Raw genomic sequence first — 24,144 nt, forward strand, 5'->3', positions numbered from 1 at the left:
GTGAAGAAACTCGACACAGAGGAACATTTACACCTCACTGCCAACTAGCGTTTCGGAAGTGTTAATGCAGACCAACAGAGACAGCGCGCAGAAGTATAAATGCACAGCTGTGCGCGTTGCCTGCGCCGTGAGTTACACCGGTCACTTGATGCAGAAGTATAAACCAGGCTTTAGACCCAGATTGACCCTTAAATGACTATGCCACAATTTAGCCAACCGTGAGCCAAATTAATCAGTTTCCACATGGACCACATTAGGCTCACATTCAGATTACATATTGCCATAAGTGCCAAATCGTTGCCTTAATTGGTCCTTATATGAATTTGAATCTTTGATCCCCCTTTGCCATTGTACAGGTGGGCCACTTTAGGCTCACATTCATTTGGTCTGGGCCGAAGGAAAACCACCAGTGTCGCATAACTGCCTAAAGTGGCCCACATTCATATGCTATCTGGGTAGTGAGTAGATGAGTTGATCTCTGTGATGTGATACCATTTCATTTTAAAAGTCTCCTAATTTACTCCTTTTACAAGATGTAAAATAAGACATTGGTGTCTTTAGAATGTGTCTGTGAAGTTTCTGCTCAAAATGTGTCTGTGAAGATTCTGCTCAAAATACCCATGAGATCATGTATAATACCCTTCCAAAAAATGTGAAGTTTGGGTTAAGAGGAAATTGTAGCTGTTTTTGTAGCCTGCGCCTTTAAATGCAAATGAGCTGGTTCTCCTCGCCCACCATTCTGGCATGCATGTCTGTTTCTCCTGCTGCAATATGTCAGATAAACATCAGTCAGTAACCGAGACAGACACTAATGAAGCAGAAATACAGGTTATGAGTTAAAAGCCTAAGTAAGGTTATTTGAAGTATTTGCTGTTGAGTATATACAAGCCTTTCTGCAATGATGAGTCACACACACATGGCGTTACAAGTTTTCAGGACACACAGACTTAACTGTGCAGTTTATGCACATCTACTTGCAACAAATGTGACATGATATACGTTAATGTACACTTCTATAGTTATATCCATAATGCTACTGTACAAATTAAACCAAGTTTGATGTCCAAAACTGACTCTTGTTGTATGACTATAGCATCATCGAATGTATTGGGACTGGCACAATGCCGCTGCTGTGATTCAAGCAGTTTTGTACTGGAACTATGCAGCTGCTGTGATTCAAGCAGTTTTGTAAAACTCATTCTTGACGTGCAGCTGAACAGGAACAGATCTTTTAGTGCAAGTTTCTTTGCAAATCCTGTTCTGTGGACATGTTTATATGCGTTACTACACAGACATGTAAATACACAAACCACATCACATTGCATCACATTGCATCACATTGTGGTGGGCATTTAAATCACTGGGATTTGGATCCTATTTAAATGTCACGAAAGTGTTAAAAAAACACTTTTTCTTTGTATATCAATTCAATTCAATTCAGCTTTATTTGTATAGCGCTTTTACAATGTAGATTGTGTCAAAGCAGCTTCACTAAAATGGTCATAGTAACTGGAACAGTGTGGTTCAGGTTTTAGTGTTTAAGTTCAGTTTAGTTCAGTTCAGCTCAGTTCAGTGTGATTTAATCATTACTGAGAGTTCAAACACTGAAGAGCAAATTCATCGATGCGTAGCTCTACCAATCCTGAACCATGCGAGGCAGTGGCGACAGCGGAGAGGGAAAAAAAACTTCACCTGATGGGAGTGAAGAAAACAAAACCTTGAGAGAACCATATCACTCCAACATGACTGTGGAAATAGTACACTACATTCAGTTCTGTCCAAACACCTTTCAAAAGTTGATTTTGCATCATAGGTGCTCTTTCAGAAAACCTGTAGTCATACTTTTGGAAAATATTAGAAGCCTGGAGCCAATGACATTGATATGGAAGTCAGTAGCTAGACATTCTTCAGTATCTTCAAAATCGCTTTTGTGTTCAATAGAGATAGTAAACACAGAAAATGGGACCAAGAAAAGTAGATTATGATATATTTTTTGGCTGAACTATGCCATAAATTAGTATTCCACCTAGACAAGACATGCAAAAGCATTTTATTATCAAAGGGCAAATGAACAGGTGAGCCTATATTTTATATTTTTCCATCTTGCTGTTTTAGATTCTACAGCCACAAGCCAAACACCCAAACCAACACCCATCCCCTCTTGGTGAGGCGGGGGGCTCCAGGTCTGCCAGGAGTTTAAGAGGGAGCAGTCTGGAGCCAGAAGCCTGATGCTGGGGCTGATAGTGAGCCTGTCCCGTCGTCTGGCTTCAGCGTGGCTCCTCTCTCCTCAGCCGCCTGCCTCTGAACATGACCCTGTTTACAGTGTGGCTTGACCTAGGTCAGGACCGATAACTATCGCTCCACTGACATAATGGGCGATCTGCATGGAAACTTTTTTTTTTATGTAGAAGAATGTAACGTGAAAAAGGAGGAAGCTAATAGGAAGAAATTAATGTTTGGATGAAGTCTTTGGGAAAAGTTAGACTTAAGAGACATGGAAGCACTTCCAACTTTGCATCTTTGATAAGAATGTGATTACTAGTAGCAGAGAATTCTGGCCCAGATTTGGGGTAAAGCTGGCACAGCAGGCATTCATCCGGCACTGGCATACAGCATGTTGGCCAAACATGACCCGGGTTTGGCAGAGGTGGCACCATCTTTAAGGCGGCACACAAGATTTGGGCCAGATGTAAGTTGCAGTATTTGGCACAGATGTTTAAAAATTGATATGTTGGCCAGGTGAGTTTGGGCTGTCTTGACCCACATTTAAAATAAATAAAAAGAATTTTTGAGTAAAGAAAAAAATTCTATCAATCAGGTCACTTTGAGAAAAAGCGTGCCCATAGTGTGCCATAAAGCGCAATGCTTCATGGGTTTATCAATTTCATTGCAATCGTGACACACCAACCCTAACACACCAACCTATTTGGCCCTGTTCTGGCCCAGTTATGAGTTGTGAACATGGCTGAGACTTGGCCCAGATATGGTCCGTGTTTGACCCTTGTCTGGAAGCCAGATTTGGTCCAGTCATGTACCGTAATTCACTGCATCATGTGAGCCAAGCAGAACCTGATTGTTTGGGCCAGAGAAATTTTGCTATGTGGGTAATTGTTATAGCAGATTTGCTATGTTCTTAAGGACTATGCTGGTAGAAACAAAACCACAAACTGTTTATCTTTATAAAGGTGTGTGATATTTAAAGTCAATGGTTCAAATGATTTGTGAGCTAAAAAGATCAAGTACAGTATGTCACTCACATTTCAAATAACAAGCATCAAGAAATACATCAAGTGTAATCAGGGCCGGAGCAAACTGAACTGCCGCTCTAGGCAGAGGACGATCATGCCGCCCTCAACCCCAATGTGAAAACAAAAGTGACCGGTTATGAAAATGAAGTGAGGTGTCGCGGACCTCAATTCTGCCGCCCTATGCGCGGATATAACTGAGGACGCGCGGGTGCTGAGGGAGGGAGGTGTCGCGGACACTGCGCTCTCTATTCTGCCGCCTTAAGGCTGATTTATACTTCTGCGTCAAACGTCGGCGTATGCTACGGCGCTGACGCATAGCCCTTCGCCGTGGCCATCGCCGTCACTGACGTGCACCTCTCAAAAAATGTAACTACACGTCGCAACGACGCGTAGCGTAAGCTCTGTGATTGGTCGGCTTGGTAGCGCTGACGAGTCTGGGCGGGACCGAGAGCCGCGCGAATGGCGCGAGCGATTGTTTACAAGTGTGAAGTCCCGTGAAGGAGCGCCGGATGAAAAGTTTTGTTTTGTGTTTACCTCATAGTTAAAGTTGTTGCACGTCCGCCGGTTCCTGACTCAGAATGAGCGAATTTGAGCCACTTGTACATCCCGGAAGTGTTCAGGAAACGCAAAACAGCATCGAAGAAACTCGACACAGAGGAACATTAACACCTCACTGCCAACTAGCGTTTCGGAAGTGTTAATGCAGACCGACAGAGACAGCGCGCAGAAGTATAAATGCACAGCCACGCGCGTTGCCTGCGCCGTGGGTTACGCCGGTCACTTGACGCAGAAGTATAAATCAGGCTTTATGCGCGGATATAACTGAGGACGCGCGGGTGTCACGGACCTCAATTCTGCCGCCCTATGCGCGGTTATAACTGAGGACACGCGGGTGCTGATGGAGGTGTCGCTGACGCCGCCCTCTCTATTCTGTCATCTATGCGCGAATATATCCGAGGACGCGGGTGGTGAGGGAGGTGTCGCGGACATAACTGAGGATGCGGGTGGTAAGGGAGGTGTCGCGGATGCCGCCCTCTCTATACTGGCGCCCTAGGCGGCCGCCTAGGTCGCCTCTATGGACGCGCAGGCCCTGAGTGTAATGCATATAATCATTGACTATGTGATAAAGCATGTTGCAATATTGTTAAAATGACAATACACAGTATACAGTGCTCTATACTGTATACACACGCACCCCCTTTCCTTGGATTTAATCCCTGATTGATCAGAGTTTGCCACAGTGAAAGAACTGGCCATTACGCTGGCAAGTTTTATGCAACAAATGGCTTTCCAGCTACAACCCAGCAGTGGGAAACACCTATATACACATTCATTCACTATGGCTAATTTAGCTTACCCATTTCACCTATACTGTAAACGGAAACGGAAACTGGAGCAGAAACCTACATGAAGATGGGGGTAAATGCAAACTCTAATATACAGTATAAACATATATACAATAAATAAATAAATATATATATATATATATATATATATATATATATATATATATATATATATATATATATATATATATACATACATACATACACACACACACACACACACAGTGGCGCAGTAGGTAATGCTGTCACCTCACAGCAAGAAGGCCGCTGGTTCAAGCCTCAGCTGGGTCAATTGGCATTTCTGTGTGGAGTTTGCATGTTCTCCCTGCATTTGCAAAAAATAAATGCAGCCTCTAAGCACTAAAATGTGCCTTTATTTAGAGTATTTAAGCATAAAACTGGATTCAGCACATTAAATTATACAGCAGATCACTGAAGTGCCTTTTACAACCAACATGCAGTGTCTCATGGGTTTGGCTTGCATTTATACAACCGCAAAGATAAGAGTGTGAGACCAAGAGAACTAAGCGGCAAGCGTGATTGAGATGGAGACAAAGAAGAAACAAATAGCTTTAAATATAGACTGAAAGTGAGGGACAGAGATGCGGGTGGCAGAACAGAGTCGCTCCTGCTTGTGGTCTCACCCTCTGGTTAAGGCAGTCTGGGTGGTCCATACACACACACACACACACACACACACACATACAGAGAGAGAGAGAGAGAGACAGACACAGGCCCTCAATTTCCCTCAGCTCTTAATTCGCTTGTCGTGGTTTTCTCCACAGGCCAGACTCTGGTTAGCCATCACCACTGCAATGCGTCACATAATGACAGCAATTTGCGGTCACGAAGGGAGAAAATGAGAAAAGAAGACAGAAAGACATGAGCTTCTTACTTTTTTGTGGAAGAGAGAGCCACAAATATCTGAAAGTGAGGAGATGAGTGAATCGAGTGGATGAGGAGTGGAGAAATGCTGTGCGGAAGGACAGACAGCCCCCTGAACTGTCTCTGTGGCTTTGTTTCACCATGATTTTGCACATGACATTAAATATATCCACAAGATCGGATATCAGGACTGATGTGGGGATTAACATTGTCAAAACTGTCATGGTTCAAGTTAAAATTGTTTGCGTAGATGAGGCTTTTTAGCCACACAATTTATATTTTCCCATAATAAAGCATCATTCTCTGTTTCGTTCAGCTCAATCAAGCCTCAAATGTCTCAGAACGTGGTAAGACTTATTACATTTTATGAGATGACTAGACATTTGCTGGATGCAAATTGCCCACTGTAGGCCACCCTCATTCATTATTATCTACATTAGTGCATTGATATAGAGCACTTAAAGGAGAAAATGAAAAGGAGTGGGCGAAGCAGTGGCGCAGTATGTAGTGCTGTCGCCTCACAGCAAGAAGATCGCTGGTTTGAGCCTCCGCTAAGTTGGCATTTTTGTGTGGAATTTGCATGTCCTCCCTGCATTCGCGTAGGTTTTCTCTGGGTTCCCCCACAGCCCAAAGACATGTGGTACAGGTGAATTGGGTAAGCTAAATTGTCCGTAGTGTATGAGTGTGTGTGTGTAAATGTGTGTGTGGATGTTTCCCAGAGATGGGTTGCAGCTGGAAGGGCATCCGCTGCGTAAAAACTTGCTGGATAAGTTGACGGTTCATTCCGACTTCCGGATTAATAAAGGGACTAAGCCGACAAGAAAATGAAATGAATGAAAAGGAGTGAGCAAATTCGAGCAATCAGTGCACTGGAAATCATGTTGTTTTGTTTATGTTTTGCTGATTGATAAATCCCTTTATCACTTATTAAATTTTAACTTTATTGGGCAGGCCTTGTGATAGTTAAGACTTAAATAAAGAGTCCCCTCAGTGATCCCGTGGGCCAGCATCCGCCAGTGACCTACACACACCTGCAGCTTCTCCACGATAGATGTCCAGCGTTCTCCAGCCTTTAGTGCCTAAAGTTTGCACAAAAAGCTTGGCCAGAGGAGAAATGGTCATGCCCAACTGAGCCTGGTTTCTTTGAAGGTTTTTATTTCTTTCACTTTTGTCAATTGCTGAAGTTTGTTCCTCACCACTGGCTTGCTTGGTTTGGGACTTGTATAATTGTGCATCGATGGATATTGCTCTTCAGTGTTTTGAACTTTTTGAAAGGTAAACCAAACTGAACTAAACTAAACTGAATGTCAACTCTGAAAACAGGACGGACATTGTTTTATTCTACTAGAACTTCTATGTTTAGCTGCTTTGACACAATCTACATTGTAAAAGTGCTATAGCAATAAAGATGAATTGAATAAATTTGAGCAAGCTGTCTATTATATATATATATATATATATATATATATATATATATATATATATATATATATATATATATATATATATATATAATAGACAGCTCGCTCAAATTTTTATATATATATATATATATATATATATATATATATATATATATATATATATATATATATATATATATATATATGTGTATATACACACATATAAATATATATATATATATATATATATATATATATATATATATATATATATATTTATATGTGTGTGTATATTTAGGATTCCGTTGTCAATGTCATTGAAAATTTATTAAAGCCAGATTCAACGCAAACAAATAACCTTGTTACACGTTTTCCATGTACAAATAACATTTACTCAGTACTTGTGTAGTTTCATTTTAACAAGGACACTAAAACAAATGTAAACATTCGAAGCAGGCACACAAAATCATTAGAAGCTAGTATTAGGTTAGATTTAGATCATGACATTGGGTGACCAAAATTCAATGTCTAGCCAGTGTCTAACACCCCATTCACACGAGGCATCAGCGTCAACGCTTCCCATTCACTTTGAATGGGTGACGTCAGGCGTTGCCGAACTGCATTGTGGATCCGTCGGCGCCGCTTCAGAGGTGTTGCTTGCTGCAGAAGTTCAGACTTGCTCAACTCGGAAGCGTCAGCCAATCAGATCGCTGTATGCAAATACACCAGATCAGACAGTGGCCTATTGCTGACGAATTTCATTGGCTGACACTGCTATGAAGATCGCGTCAGCCCCAACTTCAGGCACGCCCTCTGTCAAGCGTTGATGCTGAAGCCCCATGTGAATGAGGCGTAAGGACAATGTTATTCTGACATCCGATAACAACATCAAATTACGTTGATGTTTAGTTGATTTTAGGTTGTGTTGGAAAGTAACCAAATCTGATAGATGTCATAGTGGTAACGTCCATGCAACGTCAAGGTGTAACATGATTAGATATTGATATTTGGTTGATTTTATGTTGGATTTTAGACATTGATGTTGGCGTGATGTTGAAATCTGACATCGCCCTAATTTTCATTTCTAAGCATAATCCAACGTCCCCACAATATTGGGGTGCAATATCAATATGACGTCATGTTAATGTTCTGTGCCAGCAGGGTTACTTTAGGAATAAAGTAATGTGAATCTATTGTATCTATTTTCATGGACTTCAGAATATTTCAAGCATATTTTTCTCCAAAGTTACTGTGTGTTTGTAACCTTCAGATATAACCCAGAACTCATTTCAGTTTACAAGTGACTTTTGTGTATCTAAGAGAGTTCAGTAAATCACATATGTTTTTGTTTTTATGATATATTCAACATGTTCTCTTCACCATTCATCTGGAACGCCTGACAAATCATTACAAGGCCGAATATGTGGTTTTGTTCGGCCTTTTACAAACAAAAGTTCTTTCCAGACGTATACAAGTTTACACTAAACCACTTTGTCCAGCTTCTGCGGAAAGAGAGGTTCAATGGAGTAAGTGTAAACATGTTGCCAACATAAAATGCAATCTTAAATGCTATCTAATCCACGATACCTTACACATAACTGCTCATAGAAAAAAAAAAAATGTACACAAACTTGATAATCACACAACAAATAGTAAAATAACCAATTAACCGCATTAACAGTTTAAAAGAAGCAACAAAATCCAACACCTTTCTACATGTTAAGACCTCCTGAAAACTTCACTCTCTAATCAAGAATCAAAGAGAACATATTTCAAAGACTTTTCAAAGCAGGAGCGCGCAATTTAATGTGTTGCCTAGAGAGATGATTATTGCAATAAATTTCCTGGTGTCCCCAGTGGCGAGCAGCTGAGGCAGCTGCAGGTCGGGTGGAGGAAACGCCCTCTGCGTCGATCCTCTTCCCTGGCTGGAGCTCACCCTGTCTCTGGAGCTCTCCATACTCACTGCAGCCTTTAAAGATGTAAGAAATGTTTTGCTGGACATGCAAGAGGTCAGCTGTGAGAAATGCTGCTAACAGACAAAGATTGTTCAACAAGCAAGTCTTTTTTTTCCATTGACATTTGCTTTTGTTTCCCTGCTTCGAGCTGGGAAACCTAATCTGCATGTTAAAACCAATGGAACACATTAAAACGTAATTTTCAGATGGTGACCTCAAGATCAGCTTTTGTTCTCTTCATTTATTTTCATCAGATATGACTTCTTTTGATTCTCAAAGCAGATCAACTGTCCACGTTCAAAGTGGCAAATCATATGTAATTCCTTTTCGCCTATACCTTTGATGTTCGCCAGCAGTTTGGCAAGTAAGAACATGCAGTGGTTTTAGTCATAAATGATTGTACCTTCTCAAACTGCAAGGTTATTGCCTGCAACAGAGTTTCTTAATGGCATTGTTGGAAACTGCTTTACAGGTTGATCAGTTTGAGACTTGAAATAACTCTACCATGCAGTATCTTGTTTAATGTCTTGGCATACATCCAAGCAGGTCTTTTCCATCCTTTGCAGTAATAACTCGAAATGGACATTTTCTGTTTGTTACATAAGATTAGCTTTGATCTCAATTATTCTTCAAGAGTCATTTGTGAATTGCAAGCTAAGATTTCTTTGGAACAACCCTACATAATTGTTCCAAGAACTTGTTTGCAAGGTTCCTGGTGTGTAGATTCATCATAGTTTAAGTACACCACCTGCATTTGAGGTATGAGTGTAGTTGATTGTTTAATGTTGATTGTATAAACACACTATGAACAGCAGCTATGCTTATTATTTTTTTAATTCTCTATTTCCACCTGGGGATACTCATCCTAAGGCCCCTAGAGATTACACAGGGCTATTAATGCGATCCACAACCTGTGAAGATATGATGCCAAGGTATCCATAATCCCGGACCAGGACATAGCATGAGCTGATGCTGTGGTGGTCATGGAAGAGTGGAGAGCATGTGACTGATTCCTGACAGACCACAGGTACAATCGAGTCTTCAGATTGATCCTATGGACCAGCCTGATCACCCACCGCTGACCTACTCATACCTGCAGTTCTGCATGATGGACGTCCAGTGTTCTCCATCTTCCAGACTGCAGCTCTGCACAAGAAGTTTGTCCAGAAAAGAAATGGTCGTATCCAGCTGAGCCTGGTTTCTCTCGAGGTTTTTTTTTTTCCTTCACTTTCGTCAATTGGTGTAGTATGTTTCTCGCCACTGTTGCCACTGACTTGCTTGGTTGAGACTTGTGGAGCTGCGCACTGATGGATTTGCTCTTCGGTGTTTGGACTTTCAGCAGTGAAATTTAAACCACACTGAACTGAACTTTCAAGAGTTCACACTTAGCTGATATTCAATAAAGCGTAATTGGCATGCTGTCCCGGGAGAGATCCCTGAGCTTGTAATATCCTCGAGCTCCGGGCTCCCTCCCGTTAGAAGGGCGAGAGGGAAGTTCGAGCTCAGGTAGGTCTCGAGAACTCCCTTGCTTGTTGCCGTGTGAGAAGTGTGAACTAAGGTTGTCTTAGGTGATAATTTGGTTTAGTCGATTAGCTATGGTTTATGTTTTTGGACGGTGGGAGGAAACCAGGGAAACCCACGCGAACACGGAGAGAACATGAAAACTCTGCAGAGAAATGCCAACCAGCCCAATATGAGGTTGGACCAGCAATGTTCTTGCTGTGAGGCAACAGTGCTAGCCACTGGGCAACCATGTCGCCCTATGGAAAAAATAAGGGGAGGAAGTAGGGGTGGAAGGTGGGGAAGCTTCAAGATGAATATAACTGGAGTGAAAAACTCAGGTTATTTATAATGCTTCTGTAATCATCTAATATTACGGATATTACGGAGCTAATGAGGTGCCAGCCATGTTGATCATAAGCATGTGACCTTCTTGAAATTAGTTTATGAATAAACCACGCGAGGCAGTGGCGCAGTAGGTAGTGCTGTCGCCTCACAGCAAAAAGGTCACTGGGTCGCTGGTTCGAGCCTCGGCTCAGTTGGCGTTTCTGTGTGGAGTTTGCATGTTCTCCCTGCCTTCGCGTGGGTTTCCTCCGGGTGCTCCGGTTTCCCCCACAGTCCAAAGACATGCGGTACAGGTGAATTGGGTAGGCTAAAGTGTCCGTGGTGTATGAGTGTGTGTGAATGTGTGGGTGGATGTTTCCCAGAGATGGGTTGTGGCCGGAAGGGCATCCGCTGCGTAAAAACTTGCTGGATAAGTTGGCGGTTCATTCCCAGATTAATAAAGGGACTAAGCCGACAAGAAAAGGAATGAATGAATAAACTACACAAACTAAACTTCAACTCTGAAAACTGAACTGACAGTTTCAATTTACAACAACTTCAATATTAGGCTGATTTGACACAATCTAGATTGTAAAAGTGCTATAGAAATAAACATGAATTAAATTAAATTAGAGATGCTGTGGGTGCTAACAGGATTTTGTGGACTGTACTGTAGCACTGCTGCTTTCATAGATGTGCAGCTGCGAGTGATGCGATTTCCGCATACCCCATGACTCCCTTCTGCAACCATTCTCTCATCTTTCCCTTCTAGACACAACGCCCTGAATAAACTTAAAGCTGTCCATCAGAAATGTCCTTGCTTGAATTCCCTCACAAAACACTACAAACGTGTCATTCCAACTAGCATTCCTACATGATTTGAGCATTTTTGTGTCATTACAATATGTTCCCAGTTATTGCGCTAATAACTGATGACGCAAATCTTCCTCCAGACATGACAACAGGTTATGTGATTCCTCTTCCGTAGTTTGGTGAGAAAAACCTTCTCATATAAGTCTGATACATAGATAGCAACCAGGATTCAGCCAGTAATCTTTCCTGATGCAAGGCACAGCCCTAAATAGTTCAGATAAGGAAAAATCTCAGTTTGAAATTCCTGCTTTGAGCCGGCCTCTGTCTGGCCAGCGATCCTTCCTGGTCTACACATTGCAATCTGGGATGAGTTGTATATTCTCAATGAAGCAAATGTAAGCAAACTCATTAAAAAAGCATTAGGGGGAACTGTGTAATGCTGTAAGCTGTATGCATGTAAGGTAATCTATTTGGAAACTCTGAAGGTTTAATTTGCTCCTTCATTCGAGTAGACAGCTTCTCACATGTGTGAAGCTATGCGTGAGAAGTTAACCATTTCTGCTCTGGTGTGACTGAGCTCATCTATGGTTTAGATCAGGAATCTGAAATCGGAGCTTCTGTATAAACTATTTCCACTTAACATGCAGTGTTCTGAGTATCTTCTTTCCTAGCCATTGTCCTCCCTAATGTTTTCCAGTGGTGTTTAGGGGGGTGAGAACATGTCACCTCAAAAGCACAGTTTATAGCTTGTGTCAAGAGCCGAAGGTTGAAATGTAGCTGAGGACTTAACCACAGGTTAACAGACCCCCACGTAGTCCCCCACAGAGACCTGCGATGGATTGTCAAGTTTGCCTAAGGGGTGATTTATGAACCTCCTCCATTGAAAAGGACAGAAGTCACACTTACCCGCAGATTCAATTGTTATTTCTTCACCAGAACTCACGGGATGTTTTTTTTTTATTACTCAGAGGTGAATCTACCTCACCTTCCCTTGATAATATACTTCATACAACGAAGCAACGAAGTCCACTGATTATTACACCAGAATTAGAGTATATTTTGTAGCCATACTGACCTAGAAAAATAAATGTACTTAAACATCTTGATGCATGGTAAAACTACAGAAGAGTCAAGCTTTAAATAGGAAAAATAAGATAAAAATTAGTCTAATCCCATTTAAATAATGCAATCACTGACACAGGTCCCCATTTCTGCACGGTATTTGGGGATCCCACATAGAGTTTGTTCCCCACAGTCAGCTTAGTAGAAGCATTCAGGTCCTCTCCTCAAGCTCTGGATCTATTTAAAGATGTTCTGGAGATGAGGCAGTCTGCGGTAGGTCCACTGGTTTATTTATCCTGCATGGGCTCTGACTATTTTCGGGCTGACTTCACAGGGCACTAATTGCTCTCGTTTCACTGTTAGGTAACGGGAAGAGAAGGAAATGAACAATCACTCCCATGTTTGTTTGAGGGTGAGGTTGAGTCTGCGACTCTGTGTGTGTGTACTAGCTTGTACACAAATGGAGTCGTGTGTTAATGACAAGACATTCTGCATAAAGAAAAATATGCAGCTGCCTGTTTTTTGTTTATTCATTTGTTCATTCAGCCTTTTTAACTGGAATTTGAATCAGGAACTGAGGAATTTATGAAGGAATGTTCTAGTAAATATACTACAGACCGCTATAGAGGCAAGTTTAAAAAGAAGGAAAGAAAGTATGACAGAATAAGCACTAAAGAAAGCTTGCATTATAAATGTGATCTGGCTCTGCAAGTAGGATCATAACACTCTCAGGTGTAAACATACCTCTGTCTTTTCTACAGCCTGGAGGGTATGTTGTACATCCTGACCCCTCTCACTCACTCACTACATTGCACATCAGTGTGGCAGATTCCTGTGTCTGTTTGAATTGTCCAATGTTCTGAAAAGATCAAACTCCCTCCCTCGTTGCCTTGTCCATGACCTGTCCTGACACACAAAGCAGGTAAACAGGCCACTGGGGTACCATAGAGTCAGAATCTAAGCTGTCTTCCTACTTCTATCAGACGTAATACATCACTTTCACCTGCTTCTTCCATCGGTCATGAACCCACAGCGAAATTTCACCCCGGCAAACATGTACGTCCCAGTACACTGTGGACTTCATCAGCTGGAGGTTTTATTAAACTCTCCATTCCAGATACCCCGTTGACATTTGGAGACTCGTTTGAAGAACAGTTTTATACTCTTTCTCCGAGGAACAGTCTGCGAGAATGCCAAATTGTTCCATGTGTTTCATATATTTGTTAACTTTCGAGCATTACTTCTTGGAGACTCTGAGTTTTGGTAATGGACTGTTGATGGGGGTATACGTGCAGCGATATAAATCCAACCGAGCACCTCAGCTGTGATGTTATTCCTCAGCTCTTTGCTCTCCGTGAGCCCCGCTGAGTTGCTTTGCAGTGGTACCATAAGCATCAAAGCTGTGAGTGATTGTCCGAGCAGTTCGTCTGCTAGCACCCCCTGAGGGATCAGCCTACAAACTTACCACATTATAAAGCTCAAAGCGTACACCGCTGCCAGGATGAAAAGACCATTATCACCCTGTTTCATTGAAGAGCTTAGGTGGTTAAACGGAGAGAACATTAGAGCCCTTGAAACCGTTTAATGATGCAAGCTGCCAGAGTTGAATTCACAAGGATTTAAAGTGCGTAAACAAGCCTGAAGATCTGAGGCCTAAACTATGTGCTCACGTTTTTGCTTGCGCTTTTACCATTCTTAATTCACAGCATGGTTAGAGAACGGAAGATGATGCAACAAAACTGTAGGAAAGAGATTTGGGTAAAAATCCACTATATTACTTTGGCAGCAATAGGTTACATCTCCAAAAGTGAAACATACTTGGTGGATTAAAATGGAGGGTGGGTTGGAAGGTATTGGGTCCTCTTTGCTCTTTTCATCAAAATGCAGCTTGGTGTCATTTTGGGCAACCTGACTTGGTGTCATCTGTCCCAAACCACCCCTTGTCTGTCTTTTGCTTTGCCTACTGCATTTCCCAATAATAATAAAAATAATTATATTGACATTTAACATGTAACGGAGGCCAGCTAGTAAGTGCTGTGCAGGTAAACCGCACTCCGCTGACCTCTAAAGGTGCTCTAGTGACAGATGCTAGAGGCCATGGTCTTTAGCCTCCTTGGTAGAGCACCCGACTCCCATGTGGAAGGTCACCGGTTTGATACCAGCTCGGGGCGTTTGGGTGGTGTAAGACCGGCGGGGTTACATTGGTGCCGTGACCCGGATGGGAGTGAGGTTTAGGGGGGTGAGTGTCACGGAGGCCAGCTAGTAAGTGCTGTGTGGGTAAACCGCACTCCGCTGACCTCTAAAGGTGCTCTAGTGACAGATGCTAGAGGCTATGGTCTTTAGCCTCCTTGGTAGAGCAACCGACTCCCATGTGAAAGGTCACCGGTTTGATACCAGCTCGGGGCGTTTGGGTGGTGTAAGACCGGCGGGGTTACATTGGTGCCATGACCCGGATGGGAGTGAGGTTTAGGGGGGTGAGTGTCACGGAGGCCAGCTAGTAAGTGCTGTGTGGGTAAACCACACTCCGCTGACCTCTAAAGGTGCTCTAGTGACAGATGCTAGAGGCCATGGTCTTTAGCATCCTTGATAGAGCAACCGACTCCCATGTGGAAGGTCGCCGGTTTGATACCAGCTCAGAGCGTTTGGGTGGTGTAGGACCGGCGGGGTTACATTGGTGCCGTGACCCGGATGGGAGTGAGGTTTAGGGGGGTGAGTGTAACGGAGGCCAGCTAGTAAGGGTTGTGCGGGTAAACCTCACTCCACTGACCTCTAAAGGTGCTCTAGTGACAGATGCTAGATGGCGTGGTCTTTAGCCTTCTTGGTAGAGCAACCAACTCCCATGCGGAAGGTCGCCGGTTTGATACCAGCTCGGAGCAGGTTGAGTGGCGTAGGACCGGCAGGGTTACAAAAAGGACTCAAACCCAAGAACACACACTCTGAGCACGTTTGGTACCTTGCTCAAGGGTCTCACTTCAGCCATAGTATTGAGGGTCAAAGAGAGTGCTGGTCATTCACTCCTCCGTCTACAACCCCTGTCGGTGCTGCGACTTGAATCTGCAACCTTTGGATCACAAGTGCAATTCTCTAACCATTATGTGACATAATTGATAAGTGTATATGAAATTTGTTCCAGCTGTTTGCAATATGTGTTACATCATGATTTAGGTGTTAACTCTTCCTGTTTGACTCTTACACTTTAAATCAGTGGTCAAACGGGCCGCAAATGGATTTATGGCCCTCAAATCAGATAACACAACACGCTTCAGAACTTGAAGGCATCTTTCACACACTTGCTCTGTTCTCGTTTCTGACTCTAAAAGGTTTCAAGGCCAAAGCACTGGAAGTTGAGGCAGGCCAGTAAGCGAAAACATGTGTCTGCAGCCCTCAGCCCGAGCTCAACATTAATTTGTGTTTGTGTAGAAAATTGCCCTGAGAGAGATGAAAATATATGGGCCTTGGCTTCAGGGAATGGGCTGACAGCTTTGAGGTTTAAACTGGTCATACAATGATGTTTGGCTGGTTGTTGATTGTACTCATCTTTAGTTGAGCTAACCTAATGTTAAATAAATATATGTTTATTTATACTTATTTATAACTTGTACGATCTACTTCGCACTGAATTTCGCACCCAGATGCTTCTATATCACTTTGTGAATAGGACTGTGGAGACAATGGATCCCAGTATTCAGAAAAACACAGCTTTAACGAAGATCTTCATTCGCGGTTTGCGGTATAACACGACAGACACGTCGCTCTGCAAATACTTTGAAACTTTTGGCGACATTGTTGGTGAAAACAGAGCGACAGATGGGGAAATCCAGAGGATATGGCTTTGTGAGTTAAAACAAAGGTGTTTGTTGTTGTTTTTGTTATACAAAGTATTTATGTTTAAATCAAGTTATGTAGTTTTGTTTAAATTTATATCACTTTTTATATTTTAGATTTTTAAATTAATGGGCTTTATCTTTATTGCAGTAGTTTAGTCGTTTGGGTTGACAATACATAGTTCATTCATTTTCTTGTCGGCTTAGTTCCTTTATTAACTGGGGGTCGCCACAGCAGAATGAACTGTCAACTCATCCAGCACTGTTTTACTGAGCGGATGCCCTTCCAGCCACAACCCATCTCTGGGAAAGCCAATACATAGATCAGTACCCCTAATTTGCTTTAGCTCAGAAATACACACATGCGGCTGAATTTGGCTATGAAGGTAAAAATAATACTTTAATTATAATTATATATAATTATTCATTCATTCATTTTCTTGTTGGTTTAGTCCCTTTATTAATCCGGGGTCCAACTTATCCAGCAAGTTTTTACACAGCGGATGCCCTTCCAGCCGCAACCCATCTCTGGGAAACATCCACACACATTCACACACACACTCATACACTACGGACAATTTAGCCTACCAAATTCACCTGTACCACATGTCTTTGGACTGTGGGGGAAACCGGAGCAAACCCACACAAAGCAGGGAGAACATGCAAACTGCACATAGAAACACCAACTGAGCCGAGGTTTGAACCAGCGACCCAGCAATCTTCTTGCTGTGAGGCGACAGCACTACCCACTGCGCCACTGCCTCGCCCTATATATAATTATATTTAACTAATTATAGATTTATTTACTAATGTCATCTCTAAAAATCTCATAGGTCCTTGATTATGTTTTGTTTCATGCTGACTTTCACTGTATTTACAAAAATCAGATGAAACATTCCAAGAAATATCCTATTTTGTGTAACAGAGAAGAGGAATTCAAAGAGTTTAGGACGGCACATGAAGAAAATAATGTTCATTTTTGGTTGAATTATCCCTTGAAAATAATGAAAATATAACAGCAGGTTTAAAACAGCATCAACAGATATATGAAATGCATTAAAAGTATATATGAATGTCAGCGAATACATTCAGTTGAAGTCAGAATTTTTAACCCCCCTTTGAATTTTTATTCTTTTTAAAACATCTCTCAAAAATTTTTTAAAAGAGCAAGGGAATTTTCACAGTATGTCTGATAATATTTTTTTTTCTTCTTGAGAAAGCCTGATTTGTTTTATTTTGGCTAGAATAAAAGCACACACACACACACACACATATATATATATATATATATATATATATATATATATATATATATATATATATATATATATATATATATAACAAATTAAGGGTTAAAATGAATACCTCCTTTAAGCTATTTTTTCTCGATAGTCTACAAAACAAATCATCATTATACAATAATTAGCCTAATTACCCTAACCTGACTCATCATTTAATTAACCTAGTTAAGCCTTTAAATGTCACTTTAAGCTGTATAGAAGTGTCTTGAAAAATATCTAGTAAATTATTATGTACTGTCATTATGGCAAATATAAAATAAATCAGTTATTAGAAATGAATTATCAAAATTATTATGTTAAAAAATATGTTGAATAAATTATTTTCTCCGTTAAACAGAAATTTGGGAAAAATAAACAGGGGGGGCTAATAATTCTGACTTCAACTGTATACTGTGATTGTATGCAAGGAATCTGTGTCTTATAGGTTTGATTCCTTCACTTTCGATTCCACATTCCATTGGTTAAGTTTGTTCTTCCCCACTGTCGCCACTGGCTTGCTTGGTTTGGGACTTGTGGAGCTAAACATCGATGGATTTGCTCTTCAGTGTTTGCACTTCCAGCAGTGAAATTTAAACCACACTGAACTGAACTAAACTGAACTTCAACTCTGAAAACAGGACTGACACTAGAACTTCTATGTTAAGCTGTTTTAACACGATCTACATTGTAAAAGCGCTAAAGAAATCAACATGAATCGAATTGAATATTGGCTGCTTTTAAATATTGCATATCTACAAAATAAGTCAATCAACAGTTCAACTGTGTGTATGTTTAGGAATATGCATGCAAGTATTATTTATGTGTACAAAACAGCAGCCTCTAACTTCTCCTTGTCTGATGTACCTCAACATCCACTCCTGTCGAAGCAACAGAAACAAACAAAAACCAGCGCAAAAACAGGCTCTCTTGGTGACAGGCTTTTTCCGCGCCCCAGGGCACCTGTTGTCCCATATGGGTGATCGCTGCAGAGTGAGACAGGACAGGCATTTAATGCTGGCAGAATGTCCGGCACTGCTGCCTGCTTTCTCAGTAGCATGTTCACACAGCTCCCACTTGTGCTTTGCTTTTAGCTCTGTTTTGTGAATGTTTAGGGTTAAGCAAGACTCACCATGCAAAGAAAAAAAAAATACTGATGGATAGCATATGCTTGTTATGTACACAAACAATAATAACATAGTTTTAAAAGGCTTCAGTGATTATAGGAGGCTACCTTAAAACAATGTACAATTGTCATTTTCTTAAATATCAAGAATGTCACGATTTTAAAATGTACTATATAAAAAGAAATACGAAAAATACATTTATGTCAAGGGTTTCTAAGGAAGATTGATTCCCAATTAGATTAGGGAGTCAAATGTGAAGTCTCTAGTTTAATTGTGTGCATACAAGAACTGATTGCAAAGCAACCATATAGCTCATCCTCTAATATAATAAAGAGTCAAGACCCGTCATATATTAAAAGCTGTTAAAAGTAAAATAATAATAACACCATGCCAGTGAAATAAGCTATGGAAAGCAGCTCAGAAAGCAGTTGTATGTTCTGTACATGTCTAACGCAAACACCTCTTCTTGGTTTGTGTAAAAGTTTGGCGTAAAAAAGACGAGCGGTGAATGAGTTCTCTTAGTAAACAGCATCATAAGAACAGAGCTTTCTTGCAGAATGGTCCCCTTCGTACTAAAACACACACTTTGACATCTCAACAATGACATGCACATCAAAGCTCTGTCAATATTTACGTCAATCTGCTCCTCCGGTGAAGAAAGAAAGTGTTAGAGGAGGCATTGTGTTTGAAAGACTTCTGCTTGTCTGATCTACACAGGCTCGACTGAATCTTTGTGGAGGGGAAAACGGTTTCTACAAAAGCATGTGAAATGCGTAACTTGAACTGCGGATGATATAAATGCTGGGTTATTTTAATAAATCACATAATAAATTATTAAATTACGATTGGCTAAAGAATCATTTATTTCAATTTTGATGCCATGCAATTTATTGCGTAATGCGAAAAATTTCCCTATAACATTGGCAGTATAAAAAAGAGATCCAATCTCATGCACTTGCAAATGTCTAGAGACACTCCTCAAGACGTTTCAATATGTTTGAAAGGTTGCGGTACATGTGTTTGCAATCCAATTCCCAACCTACGCTTCCTCCAAAGCCTGAAACACAACTCTCTCCAGTTATTGATTCACGTGAGCTGCTCAACGTTTTATGAGCGAACATTTGAGTCCTCCTTTGCGTCATCATTCACAATCAGGGGACATATGGCATGCCTTAGCGATTAGCATGGACTTAAACCCAACAGGCTTCCAGCTGACATGGAGAAACCCAATACCGTACAGAGCGCCCCACTGCATCACTCTACACACACGTTCCCATCAGATACCACTGCGTGGAGAACTGTCACAGGACACATGGGGAACAAGCATTGCACTCAGCACTGAAAGTATCCCGTTTGGGTCAAAATATAGCCTCGATAATGTGAGTTTGTATAGCAACCCTGATTGAAGGTGCACATCAGCAAGGATCACGTAAGACAGATCACATGTGTGTCATACTGCACCGGTGGATCGAGATCCAGGAATGGGTTGCAGGTCTGTTCTGATAAGGTCACGTGAAAACTTTAGAAGTGGGATAGTGTAAGCAAATTAAGTAATAGCAGAGGTGTGTTTAATAAGGTAGACAAATCCTCCTAAGTGTTTATCATTGATTCATTCAAACAAAGGTATTCAAGCACAAATCCATCAGTCACTTAGGAGAAGCGGTCAAATCAGAGAGGATAGCCTGACCATGTACTCATCATGAACCGCAAGATTGAAATACAGGTGCTCCCAGAATTATATGAAATTTAAAAACTAAAGATTCTGTTTCCCACTCAACCCTTTCCCTTTAGAAAATTTGAGAAGGTAACATCAACAGAATTGAATTACTGTTTACTTCTAAACTATCAACATCTCTACCGTCTCAGTTATGCCGTCTAATAATAATAACATTAAATCTGTGTCCTGAAGCAAACAAGTTGAGAACCACCGATCAGATCAACCACTCTTGACAGAGTCTATTATTAACTTTGAGCCTTTCATATCTACCAAACCCATCATTCAGGCGTTTAAAACAATAATCACACAGCGTCCTTTTGAAGATATTTCATGTAATCAAAGCAAGCCATTCACAATCCCATCAAAGTGGATGACAGAAGCGGGAGGGCGTACTCACAGGTAAGACGTCAAAGGACTCAGATCAGTTGGCACGCTGGATAGTCCTTGTTCGGAGCAGTCCACCAGAAGCAGGATGCCATCCTCCTCACACTGGCAAGCAGACGGACACTGCTTCACAGGCACAGCGGCACCCGGCGACCCGTGAGAATGGGCACAGGACACGGCATGCAGGATCAGTAACACCACCAACATGACAATGACTCCAACTCTTATCTCTCTGTGGATGTTCTGTATATCTGTCTGTCTCTCACTCAGCTGTGGCTCTGTTTGTCTGTGTGTATGTGCCTGCCTGCTCTCAGCTCTGAAATGTTATCCTGAGCCTCGTCTCTGTAGATTTATTCTGTCACTTCAAACTCCCATGGGTGAATGAGTCAGACAGGGGCTCACACAGGTCTTCTCTCCCTCTCCCGTCTCATCTCACTTAGGAGACATTCACCTATTGTAGTGGAGGCTTGCAGGGCACTTCTGATTGGCTAGAGGTTTTGGTGGGTGGAGCTGCCGGGTACTGCACTCCTCCTACTTTCTCTTGCGCGCTTTTTCAGCCTCAGGCAGCCGGAGTGGATGGTTGGAAGAAAGCAGGGACGCTGAACTCTGTAGGAATGGACAGATATCTGTTTCACTGCGGATTTCCATCACACCTTTAGTGGTGCCTTAATCCTTTCTTCATAACTTTTCCGCAGCTGCTAAAATCCAGATTTTTTTTTTGTGGAAAGCTCCCTTGATCTGGCAGCAGTCAAGCATTGACTGCTTCTTCTGCCTTTTCTCCTTGTGTAAATCATATGAGAATATTGTTTTGCTCCATTGCTCTTGGAGCAACGCTTTCGTGGTGTTTTATAGCCCGAACAACAATAATTGAGTTAAGCTGCGGGCTCCCCTTAGCCAAACAACCTACAGATTTACAACTTCACTGTCCCAGCTTGTACAGCGGGATGTCTCTTTACCACATGAATATACAGAGTGGTTTGCAAAGACATTTGCATGGCTTGTTTCCTGGGTCTCACTTTAGCTAGCGAAAGGAACAGTGATTAATTGTTTTGTTGTTTTTTTTCAATTAGAAAAATAGACAATGGAAATTTCCAGATCAATAGGAGATAAATAACATTTGTTTACATCTTGGAGGATTATGGTAACCCCTGGGGTCCGTTCTTCGTACCTCTCTTAAATGATCTAAGATGATTTGGCAGATCCTGGATCTTTCCATCTCGATAACTGATCTCTGGCTAATTTGGTTCTTCAAACAAGTTCGCGAATCAGATTAGAATGTCTGGATAAACTGATCTGAGATCGCTGCATGTGTTGTAAAGGACAGATCTATCGATCCTCGAAATCATGATCAGCAATGCAACGATTGGCTGATGGCACAGTTGCGTAGTGACATCATCTGATTAATATTCAATTATCCATGAGAGCAAAATTATGTCAAATTAGCAGTGAACGGTTTGTTAAATGACACGCAATAACCTTCCACATTTGTTTTGAGCTGCAGGCTTTACACTTTCATGTGTCAAGAGTATTCATCATGTATTTCAATGCATATCAATGTATTTAATTCTACATTTAGAAAATATTTTCTTTATTATTGTAGCCGTTTTTTTAATCGGTGTAAAGAATAACTGGATGTTTACAAAAGCATTTTGGTATTGGTAAAGGCGTCTGCAACTTTTGTGAAGCATCAAATCACTGGCATATTAACCATCAAAACATGTTCATGACTGCATAAATGTATTATTGCTTTAAAAAAAGTCACATATTGTGCATTTCTATTATACACAATTTGTACTAAAGCGATCTAAAAAGTTCATATCAATAAGTTTTCTCTGTGCACCACCAGGCGGCAGTCTTTGTACTTTCATTTCGAGAGTGCAGATTGCATAAGATTTATTAATATATATATAACTTTATTTATTTTATTAATAACTATAACTTTATATATATAGTTTAAAAATATTTACTCTTTTCCCAAGTGTATATAACTACTACTGTAAGAAAATATCAGAATTCGGAACATACTTTCTCTATTATCTTTGCTTGAACTAAGCCGATGTAATCCTGTTTATATAAATTGATCCTGCTCCCAATCAGGTTTAAGCTAGCAAAACTGTTGCTATGACAACAACTCTCAGATCAGCTTTGAAGAACGAAATGATCCTGGATCGTGTCAAATCGTCAATATCCAAATCCAGCTAACTGAGTAATCCACGTACAAAGAACGGACCCCTGATTGATTGCCGCCAAGGGTCATAACAGGGGCAAACTTTAAACATCTTAGAAAAGCACTACAGAGATGTACCACAACATGCACAATTCTAGGAACAATCTTGCAGGATGATTCCAAGGGTCTGTGCAAATTCCTTAAGTGCAGTCTCTGTGTTAAGTGTTGTGATGAATGCAAAATGTGCAACTTCGGCTCATTCTTAAAACCAACCCCTATGAACAAATTCTGCAGACTGATAATTATGAGGTCAGAAGTATACATGGCTGCATTTCGTCTTTAAAACTATTGCAACGTGGAGTATGAATGACGTCGTTCCTTTTCTGGCTTACCAGCTGACCACTTACCTCCATACGGACAGCTTTCTTGCTGTTATCAGTTTGTCTACTTGCTCACAGCATACGTCAGAGTTGACCATGACAAAGGGGTTCGAGCCTGGCGAAGTACGGTTCCAGAAAGCAGGTAAGTCACAAACAAAAGCCAAAAAATAAATAAACAAGTAAATAACCTGGGGTCCATTCTTCATACCTTGCTTAAATTATCTAAGATGATTTGACAGATTTTGGATCTTTTAATCTTAATAACTGAGCTCTGGCTAATTTGGTTCTTCAAACATGTCTGTAAACCAGATCAAAATGTCTGGATGAACTGATCTGGAATCGCTGCATGTGTTCTGAAGGACAGATCAATCGATCCTCGAAATCATGATCAGCAATGCAATGATTGGCTGACGGCACAGCAGCGTAATGACATCATCTGATTAATATTCAATTATCCATGTAAGCAAAATTACATAAAATTCATAGGAAACGGTTTGTTAAATATGATACGAAATAACTTTCCTTCTTAGTTGTGGGCTGCATGCTTTACACTTTCATGTGTCAAGAGTATTTATCTATTTATTTAGTTTTACAGTGGATTTTTTTATTATAATAGCCGTATAATAGTAGCCGGTTTCTTAATCGGTGTAAAGAATAACTGGATGTTTAAATCAATTTTGCATTACAAAATCATTTTGATATCGGTAAAGATGTTTGCCACTTTTGTGAAGC

The 24,144-nt window shown here is 41.0% G+C and overlaps 1 protein-coding gene across 2 annotated transcripts in view; it reads right to left on the reverse strand.

The window, feature by feature from the left end:
* lgr6 (leucine-rich repeat containing G protein-coupled receptor 6) overlaps positions 1-23,787 on the reverse strand; it is a 157,125-nt gene extending 133,338 nt beyond the window's left edge. Inside the window, exons 1-3 of one of the 2 annotated variants that reach the window (XM_073937934.1) lie at positions 23,621-23,787; positions 23,440-23,527; positions 20,879-20,988 (exon numbers count right to left, since the gene is read on the reverse strand). In XM_073937934.1, coding sequence (XP_073794035.1) covers positions 20,879-20,988; positions 23,440-23,445 — 116 coding nt within the window. In that variant the 5' untranslated portion in view covers positions 23,446-23,527; positions 23,621-23,787. Of the gene's footprint in view, positions 1-20,878; positions 21,450-23,439; positions 23,528-23,620 lie in introns of those variants that run through there. The other variant, NM_001423839.1, reaches the window with a different exon arrangement.
* Positions 23,788-24,144: the final 357 nt, after the last annotated feature.

Source organism: Danio rerio, chromosome 23 (genome assembly GCF_049306965.1).
Source record: "Danio rerio strain Tuebingen ecotype United States chromosome 23, GRCz12tu, whole genome shotgun sequence".
Classification (NCBI taxonomy): domain Eukaryota; kingdom Metazoa; phylum Chordata; class Actinopteri; order Cypriniformes; family Danionidae; genus Danio; species Danio rerio.